This window comes from Bombina bombina, chromosome 6 (assembly GCF_027579735.1).
Source record: "Bombina bombina isolate aBomBom1 chromosome 6, aBomBom1.pri, whole genome shotgun sequence".
NCBI lineage: Eukaryota > Metazoa > Chordata > Amphibia > Anura > Bombinatoridae > Bombina > Bombina bombina.
The window spans coordinates 869,330,555-869,340,761 of NC_069504.1; the positions used below are offsets into that span (position 1 = coordinate 869,330,555).

The following is a 10,207-nucleotide window of genomic DNA, read 5'->3' on the forward strand; positions in this document are numbered from 1 at the left end:
ATCCTAACCTAAGTTACAATTACACCTAGCACTACACTATCATTAAATAAATTACCTAAACTAACTACAATTAAATACAATTAAATTAAATAAACTAAATTACGAAAAAACAAACAAACACTAAATGACAGAAAATAAAAAAAGAATTACAAGAATTTTAAACTAATTACACCTAATCTAATCCCCCTAATAAATTAAAAAAGCCCCCCAAAATAAAAAAAATCCCTACCCTATACTAAATTACAAATAGCCCTTAAAAGGGCCTTTTGCGGGGCATTGCCCCAAAGTAATCAGCTCTTTTACCTGTAAAAAAAATACAATACCCCCCAACATTAAAACCCACCACCCACACACCCCTACTCTAAAACCCACCCAATCCCCCCTTAAAAAAAACTAACACTAACCCCCTGAAGATCACCCTACCTTGAGCCGTCTTCACCCAGCCGGGCACAAGTGGTCCTCCATACGGCAGAAGTCTTCATCCGATCGGGGCAGAAGAGGTCCTCCAGACGGCAGAAGGCTTCATCCAGGCGGCATCTTCTATCTTCATCCTTCCGGAGCGGAGCGGGTCCATCTTCAATCCAGCCGACGCGGAGCATCCTCTTCAAACGAAGTCCTAACAAAGAATGAAGGTTCCTTTAAATGATGTCATCCAAGATGGCATCCCTTGAATTCCGATTGGCTGATAGAATCCTATCAGCCAATCGGAATTAGGGTAGGAAAAATCCTATTGGCTGATGTTACTTTTTACCTTGTAAATTTATTTTAAAACAGTTTACTTTCGTTTTCTCCTCTTGTTATTATTTCATCAGCCATTGAGTGTCACTGTTTCTCTCTTTCTCTTTCAGGTACTGCAGCGTTTTCAGCTACCTTTTTACACTAACTTGCTTTATTTACATACATTTTTTATTTTAACTCAGTTCAAAACATGGTGCTAACTATGCAAGCATTTATAAATAAAATGGATGACAAAATGAAAAATTTTATTTCCAATTTTCAATCTGACCAACCACATATACCTAAGAAATGTTTATCTAAAACTAAACATCTTTCCTCTCCCATACACAAAGATGCTCACAGTCTGCTTTCGTCTGGCAACCTACTGTATCTTAAACTTGTAAAGCACACATACTGTTTGCCGTAAGTCATCCAGCCATGTAGAGATCCGCACGTCAGAGGGTGTTACATCAGAAACAGATCCGACGAGACCTTGTCTCAAAAAGCCTACCTTGAATTTCATTCAGTATCTTCAATCTGAAATTAAAGATTCCTCTCCAGATGAGGAAGATTTTTCTGATTAATTTAAACAGAAGTATTTTTCCTCTGATGATTGCTCAGACTTTTTCTAAAATGTAAGAGACGCAGGAAAATTTTCTTCTCCTTTGGCTGATTCAGATTTTTTTCTGGATTCTTCTGGGAATCCTGTATTTAAAGCTGAGAACACCCTAGGGCCTCAAAATGCTTTCCATTCTCTGGAGTAGTGGAATATATTGATTTTTACCGTAGACACCCTTTGTTAAAAGAAGTTCATATTAAACTACATGCTGAATGCTCCCTGTGGATTCCTGCCCTTTAATTCATCCACTTCTCCTGAAATTGATTCTCAGATTTTAACATTTGTAGGTTCCCCTGCTTCGATTATCAAACAAGGTTCTGTTAAACTCTGTTAATATCTTGTAATTAGATATTTCCGGTTCTATGTCCAAGATTTTTGAATTAGCCGAAGATTCAATCTCTATAAATTCTCCACTGGATCCTCAGATTATAAAATATTTAATGTCCTTTTAGGCAATGCAAACACAGCTTTGGCTTGTGAACACAGAAGATCTATCCTACATAGATTGGATACTAAATTATCTGATTTTGCTATGAATGAGACATCTACAGACCCACATGGCTTTCTCTTTGGAGAGGCCTACCTTAAAAATTTTATTATACATTTCCAAGTTATCTAAAACTAAAATAACAGTCAAAAAGACAATTTATCCCCAATCCCATTCCTTTTTTGATAGGGCTAATAAAAGAAAAGGTTATTTTCCCAGAGAAACCAAGACCCCAATATTACTATCAGCAACAAGTTTCCCCCCCCCCTTTTTCCCCACAAGGAACCGTCCCTGGTATAGAGGCCATGCCAGAACCCCAACAGGTGAAGGCTTGTGGACTCTAGCCACCAAGAAAGAAAATTTATCAGGTAAGCATAAATTATGTTTATCGGCTCTGCCCCAGATTTCCTCATAAAGGCAGAAGTCAGCAATTCAGGATTGGGAGCCCGATGTGGCTCCTCCGTAACTGGTGGCAAATGGACGTCTTTATAGTCAAATCTTCAATTGCAAAGTGCTTCTCGTGGGATCCTTTGAGTTCAAAGCTTTCTTAAAACAAATCTTCCTACCTCAATTTTCTTTCACATGGACAACTTATCAGTTTTCCTTTATTTGAACCGTCTAAGTAAAAATCTTTATCGAACCTTACCAAGAACTTTATTCACTTTTGTTTAGACAACAATATTTCTGTTACAGCAGAATACTTTGATGGATTATCCAACTTCGTAGCAGACTGGGGTTCACAGCATTTGAAGGACTCCAGTCACCAGATCCGGAAGCTTCAGCTGTGCTTTCCTTCAGATTTGGCCTCCCTCAGGAGCTTATGCTTTACCTCCTTTCTTACCCTGCCCTTCTGGAATTATCCCCCCTTCCTCTCCCATCCTTTCACCACCTTCTCTTGGATCACCTTGGAAACCCTCATCCTCTGATGGAGTTAGGATCTCTAACTCTTGTAGCCTGAATGGCTTCAAGAAATCTTGGTCGCTTGGGCTTTCTGAACAAGCTCAATTTTTATTACAGGAATCATGGGCCCCTCGGCACTAAACAATCTTACCTCTTATCCCCCCCTTCTTCTCCCATCCTTTCCTCAATTTCTCTTGGATCACCTCAGAAACCCTCATCCTCTGATGGAGTTAGGCTCTCTAACTCTTGTAGCCTGAATGGTTTCAAGAAATCTTGGTCGCTTGGGCTTTCTGAACAAGCTCAATTTTTATTACAGGAATCATGGACCCCTCGGCACTAAACAATCTTACCTTGCAGCTTGGATCAAATGGACTAGCTGGTTTAAACAGAGGAATTTTGATCCCTTTGCAACCTCTATGAGTCATATTTTTGAATACCTTTCTTTTTGATTCAGGTCTAGTTTATAGATCCATTAATTTAGTCTGATCTGCTATTTTTGCCGGCTACACTCTTATCAACAATATTCCTGTTGGTCAATTTCACCAAGTGTGTAAACAAAAGTTTTTTGTTTACAGAAATCCTGTTCTTCTAAGTACTATTTCTGATGGGATATTGACTGGCCCTCTAATAACTTACTTTCCTTCAAACAACTTTCCGTTAAACTTGCTAATCTTCTTGGTCTTCTTTCTTTTCGTTGAATCTCTGATGTACGTTTTATTGATGTAAATGCTCAAATGTTTTCTTCTGTTGGTGTCACCTTTATCCTTTCTAAAATAACTAAATGTCTTTCTCAATCTATCTTCTATCCTTTTTTCTCTGACCAACCTAATTTATGTTTGTCCAATGTTTAAAATAATTTATTTCTCAAACTGAACTGTTACGTCAACCTTCATCTTCTCAACCTCTTATTTCCTCTTTTAAGCCGGTTTCTTCTACCACTATTGCCATGTGAGTAAAGTGTATAATGTTTTTAGCTGGTGTGGAGGAATCATTTTTGACTCACTCTGTCCAGAGAGCCACAGCTTCCAAAACATTTCTTAAATCTTGTGCCCTTTAATACGTAAATGGAGCTGATTGGTCTTCAGATTCTGCTTTCCAACAATTTTATTTTAAACCAATCAATAATGCTGCTTTTTCTCTAATTAGACGATCCATTTTGCTTTAAACTAGCAAAATAGAATTCACTGTTCTTGTAATGAAATTCTGATTATCCTAGCTTTTGTGTAGGTATAATATAGATTTTACTAAAGAAAATATATTCCCACCCTGGCATTCTCATTTCTCCCTTCTCCTTTTCGCTTCCTTCATTTATTTTATATACTTTATATTTGTTTAACCATGTTTTATGTTTCAGCATCGACTTCCCACAATGTCTCCTTCAGTTAAATTTGGTTTGTTTCTCTTCTACTGTCATTGGTTCCAGTTCTTTCAGCATCTGTCGAAAACCCTGTTTGATTTTAATATGAATAATCTCATTCTCCAGAAACAACTTGTTTCTTTCAATTTTCAAACTGTTTTTAAGTTTTTGTTAGTGGGTTTTCTTTCTACTAGATTACGAGTTTTGTGTTATACCGGGTGCGTAAATAACGCAATAAAAGGAGCGGTACCACAGTTTCCATAGCGCTGCCATTACGAGTTACTGAAAAACCTCCTTGTGCTGTGTGTTATGGTGCGTTAAGCTCCATACCGCACAAAAGCCAAGGGCTGAGTTTATGTGCTCGTACATGATTTCCACCATAGACATCAAGATTGATAAAAAAACTAACACCTGCGATCGCGGAATGGCAAATCGACATAACGGAACCCTATTGATGTCTATGGGGAAAAGAAAGTTACGTTTAAACCTAACACCCTAACATAAACCCCTAGTCTAAACACCTCTAATCCGCCGACCCCAACATCGCTGATGCTAAATAAAGTGATTAACCCCTAAACCACTGCCTCCGCATTGCTAATACCTAAATAAACTGGCACTGGCAAAGAAGCTCCGCGCCTCCACAGCTGTGCGACACCGGAATGAAGAAAGAAGATGGCCCCGTGATGGCTGAAGATGTCGCCGCCTGGATGAAGACTTCTCGCCGCCTGGATGAAGATGGATGTCCGGACTTCAGGAACCGTGAGTAGATTTTATGGGGTTAGTGTTAGGTGTTTTTTTATTTTTTGGGGGTGTCTTTTTTTTTTATTAGGGATGCGCAAAGTAAAAGAGCTGAATGCCCTTTCAAGGGCAATACCCATACAAATGCCCCTTTAGAGGCAATGGGTAGCTTAGGTTTTATTTAGACTTAGGTTTTTTATTTTGGGGGGTTGGTTGGGTGGGGGGTTTTACTGTTGGGGGGACTGTCGATAAAAGAGCTGTTTAACTTAGGGCAATGCCCTACAAAAGGCCCTTTTAAGGGCTACTGGAAGTTTATTGTAGGTTAGAGGGTGTTTATATTTTGGGGCTTTTTTATTTTTTATAGGGCTATTAGATTAGGTGTAATTGTTTTTATTTTTGATAATTTCGTTTATTATTTTTTGTAATCTTAGAGTTTTTTTATTTTTTGTAATTTTAATGTTTATTATTTTTTGTAATGTTAGATTTTTTTAATTTCGTAGTATTAGGTTTTTTAAAATTTGTAATTTAGGTTTTTTATTTTTCCGTAGTGTTAGGTTTTTTAATCATGTAATTTAAGTTTTTTAATTGGTAGTTTTTTTAGTTTATTAGAATAGTTATGTTAGGTTAATTTATAGTTTAATCTTATTTTTTTTTATTTCACAGGTAAGTTTTTATTTATTTTAAGATAGTTATATTGTAACTTTTAATTTAAAGTTAGGGGGGTGTTAGGTTTAAGGGTTAATAGTTTAATTTAGTGTTTTGCGATGTGGGGTGGTGGTTTAAGGGTTAATAGGTTTAGTTTATTAGTTGCGATGTGGGGGGCTGGCGGTTTTAGGGGTTAATAGCTTTATTTAGTGTTGCGATGTTGGCGAGCGGCGGACTAGGGGTTAATAGGTTTAGTTTATTAGTGACAATGTGGGGGGCTGGTGGTTTGGTTAATAGGTTTATATAGTGTTGGCAAAGTGGGGGGCCGGTGGTTTAGGGGTTAGTAGGTTTAATTTAGTGTCAGCGATGTGAGTGGGCGGCAGATTAGTGGTTAATAGGTTTAATATAGTGTTTGCAATGCAGGAGGGTGGGGGGTTTAGGGGTTAATAGGTAGTTTATGGGTGTTAGTGTACTTTGTAACATTTAAGTTATGAGTTTTGTGAAACATTTTTGTTTTGCAAAATCCATAACTACTGGTCTTAGATCGCGGAATGGATCTTGTCGGTATAGGCTGTAACGCAAGTATTTTAGCTGGACCACACAACCTGTAATATTACGCTATGGAAAATTCCGCACTCAAATGTCATGTTTTGAGTGCGGAATGGAGGGTTGTGTTAAGGCTAAAATGCTTGCATTGCATCCTATACCCCCGCGACTTGTAATATTTGTTACCGGCCATTCCACGCGCAATGGCCAATTTTCCAGCGGTATAGCCATGCTGCAAAACTTAAGTTGTTCTTCCCTTGATGTAGTCTTTCTTAATTTTTTTGAATCAAACAAGAAAGAGGAGGTATTGGTGCCCTCAGGGCTGTTTATGGACACTATGATCAATCCCATTGGCTGATCTTGTCTGCTCCATCTCAATGCCTCTGTCTATTGGTCTGTTTTTTTTCTGTTTTTCTTACTGTTATGTACTTTTTAATGTCTTGAGAAAATATTTGTCTCTGTGTCTTTAATAAAATCTAAATTATACCTACACAAAAGCTAGGAATTGAAATTTTCAGCTATTGTTTCTTTTTGTCTGCATAAACTGAAATTGTAACTTGATGCTTTTATTAACACTTAATTTATCTTATTTCATTGCAGAATTTCCAACTCCAAAGAAACACATCTTCAGACAGTGGCTTGGAGTGGGCTGATAATGATATTATTTCTTGGGATGTTGGAGGTGGTGGATCTGACTGGGGTGGAGATGCCGGTGACTATGGGGGTGGTGGAGGTGACTGTGGGGGTAGCGGAGGTGACTGTGGAGGTGGTGGGGGTGACTGTGGGGGTGGTGGAGGTGACGGTGGGTGTGGTGGAGACTGAGGGGGGTTGATTGTTAGGGAGGTTATAACAACTAAATTTAACTGCAGGTTAGTGGATCTCACTATGTGGGTGATTAATCAGAATGTGGGTAAGAGTAAAAATAATATATATATATATATATATATATATATATATATATATATACCCACACACATATAAACACATATAGAGTCATGGCCAAAAATATTGGCACCCCTGCATTTCTGTAAGATAATACACCACTTTCCCCAGAAAATTGTTGCAATTACAAATGTTAGGCATTCTCATGTTTATTTCTTTTGTTTGTATTGGTATAAACAAAAAAGTGGAGAAAAAAAGCCAAATCTGACACATTCCACACAAAACTCTGACTCACTTGAAAAAATTACTCAACCTTTCTGTTGTGTGTCTCTGTGTACCACACTGAGCACGGAGAAGAGAAAGAGCAGCAAAGAACTGTCTGAGGATTTGGGAACAAAAATTGTGGAATAGCATGGACAATTTCAAGGTTACAAGTCCATCTCCAGAGATCTTAATGTTCCTGTGTCCACTGTGCACAACATTGTCAAGAAGTTTACAGCCCATGGCACTGAAGCTAATCTCCCTGGACGTAGACGAAAGAGAAAAATTGATCAAAGATTGCAGCAAATGATTGTTCGAATGGTGGGTAAAGAACCTTGATCAACTTCCAGACAAATTCAAGCTGACCTTCAGGCACAGGGTACAAATGTGTCAGCTCACACTATGTTTCCATCTGAATGAAAAGAGACGCTATGGTAAGAGATACAGGAGGACCCCATAGGGGTATGCTACCAAATATTAAATTGAGGGTGCAAATAATTTTGTCCAGTACATTTTTGGAGTTTTGCGTGGAATGTGTAAGATTTGGCTTTTTTTCCCCTCCACTTTTTGTATCGTACCATCATCATACTGTATCACACCAATACACACAAAATAAACAAACATAAAGATGGCTAAACATTTGTAATTGCAACAATTTTTGGGCAAAGTGGTGCATTATCTGACAGAAATGCATGGGTGCCAATAGTTTTGGCCATGACTGTAAACACATGCATACTAGGAGAAAAGTGCACTACAAGAAACAAACAACAGCTCAGTGGTTTGTTCTATGGCAAGTTACCACAGAGAAGCAGCCTCTTTTAGCCGCAGAGGAAAACTTTCCTGAAGTATATCAGTCTGATCCTGCCAAGTAAGGTCAGTCCAGCCCCAAAACACTAGGCAGTTCTTCTCTGAACAAGGAACATGACAACCCCAGACAATCGTTTTGGCCTTCTGTGGGCCTCGTTAGTGAGGTGCAGCCATATTTCTCTATATGCACATATATACACATGTATATACAAATATACACTTTGAAGCCCTTTCCACACAAATACCTTAAAACTTGAAAAACATTTTTAATTAATTTTAATATTTTAAAATCTGTATTACTGTGTATTTGCTGTGCATAGTTTACATTACAATATTCTTCACATAGTAGAATATGTTCTTAGTATTTTTTAAATATATATTCCTATTTATATCTGTATATATCTATACATGTATATATATTCCTATAGGTAAATAGGTATATATATATATATATATATATATATATATTTGAAAAAAGAGAACAGCACCCCTGAGATAGAACAAAAGCTAGAATAACTTCCATGCCTGTTCATTTAAATTTATAACTCAGGGTGCAAGTTCTTTTAGCACACTATGCCCCTTCACAGAGAAAAAATATCCTGTAGCATATCAGTCTGATCCTGCCCAATGACAGTCCAGCGCCGAAATACCAGGCAATTCTTCTCTGAACAAGGGAAGCAACAACCCCAGACGATCGTTTCGGCCTTCTGTGGGCCTCGTCAGTGAGGTGCAGTTGTATCTCTCTAAGGGCATGTGTGCAAGGGCTCCACGTCTGGCTTACCCATTACTCTTAGGGTGACCCAAGAGATTTGCATAAATTTGAAAAAAGAGAACCGCACCCCTGAGATAGAACAAAAGCTACACAGAAGGCCAAAACGATCGTCTGGGGTTGTTGCTTCCCTTTTTGACTGTCATTGGGCAGGATCAGACTGATATGCTACAGGATATTTTTTCTCTGTGAAGGGGCATAGTGTGCTAAAAGAACTTGCACCCTGAGTTAAATGAACAGGCATGGAAGTTATTCTAGCTTTTGTTCTATCTCAGGGGTGCTGTTGTCTTTTTTCAAATATATATATATATTTAACAAAACATTAATCAGATATCAATAGAAATATATATTTATAAAAATAAAAAGATTTTTTTTTCTATTTTAAAAACATTGGAACTCAAAGCATTCATAACTACAGTCGGTGTAGCACACATGAAGAATTGTTTTCTTTTGTTGGATTTTGCGTATATATGTATGTGAGCTAAACCCGACAGGAGTTAAATTAAGGTGTATAATGTATATACTTCATATAAAATATTTTTTTATTTTTTTAAATATACTATTATAATGATATATATATATATATATATATGTGTGTGGGAAAAGGGTATATAAACAGTGCTGTATGCAGCTAAAAAAGATTTCAAATACGCGGTGTATTAAAAAATCAATATTGTTTAATTTTCTAATTTCAAATAGTAAAAAAATATAAAAACACGTAAAAAATTGTTTTGCAAACACAAATCCGCATAAGGTTATTGCACAATATTTAACATTGATATATATTAGTTTCGTTACAATGTTCCCTATGTATCAGATTGCTGCAATTTTTTCAAACTTTCAACGGTTTTCAAAAAACGCCCAATGGCATATTTCAGTTGCTACTCTCAAATATATGCAAATGGCGGGGTTTAATTAGTAGCCCGCAATATATGTAATGTACAATGTATAGACAACTCAAGCATTCGTTACATACGAGCTAAAACAAAAAAAATCAAATAAAAAATGAAGTTTAAATTCTGCAGGTTCTGAGCGAAAGACTGCAAACACTGGCCTGGCCAGACTGGTGTATACGTTACAACTACGCGTTTCAGGGTCACACCCCTTCCTCAGGTGTCCGACACTTTTTTAAGTGTTTTTATATTTTTTTACTATATGAAATTAGAAAATAAAACAATATTGATTTTTTTAATACATTGTGTATTTGAAATCTATTTTTAGCTGTATACAGTGCTGTTTATATACCCTTTTCACATTTGTTTCTTTATAAAAAACAGCTGCATTTCAGCAATACTGAATGATCAGGAGTAAAATATATATATCTATATTCTATATTTATAGCTGATAATTCAGTTTATGGCGCTCTCCTTTTTTTATAAAGTGAGCACTCTCACTTATAAAGTCAATGCCAGGGTGTCAGGAGCAAAAAGTATCATAGAGGAAGTAGCAGATCCGCACTTGCTGGACTTTCAAAATTAA

The 10,207-nt window shown here is 37.0% G+C and overlaps 1 protein-coding gene across 1 annotated transcript in view; it reads left to right on the forward strand.

Moving 5' to 3' along the window:
• LOC128663819 (phospholipid scramblase 1) overlaps positions 1–6,943 on the forward strand; it is a 148,332-nt gene extending 141,389 nt beyond the window's left edge. Inside the window, exon 8 of the mRNA XM_053718342.1 lies at positions 6,610–6,943. Coding sequence (XP_053574317.1) covers positions 6,610–6,831 — 222 coding nt within the window. The 3' untranslated portion in view covers positions 6,832–6,943. The remainder of the gene's footprint in view (positions 1–6,609) is intronic.
• Positions 6,944–10,207: the final 3,264 nt, after the last annotated feature.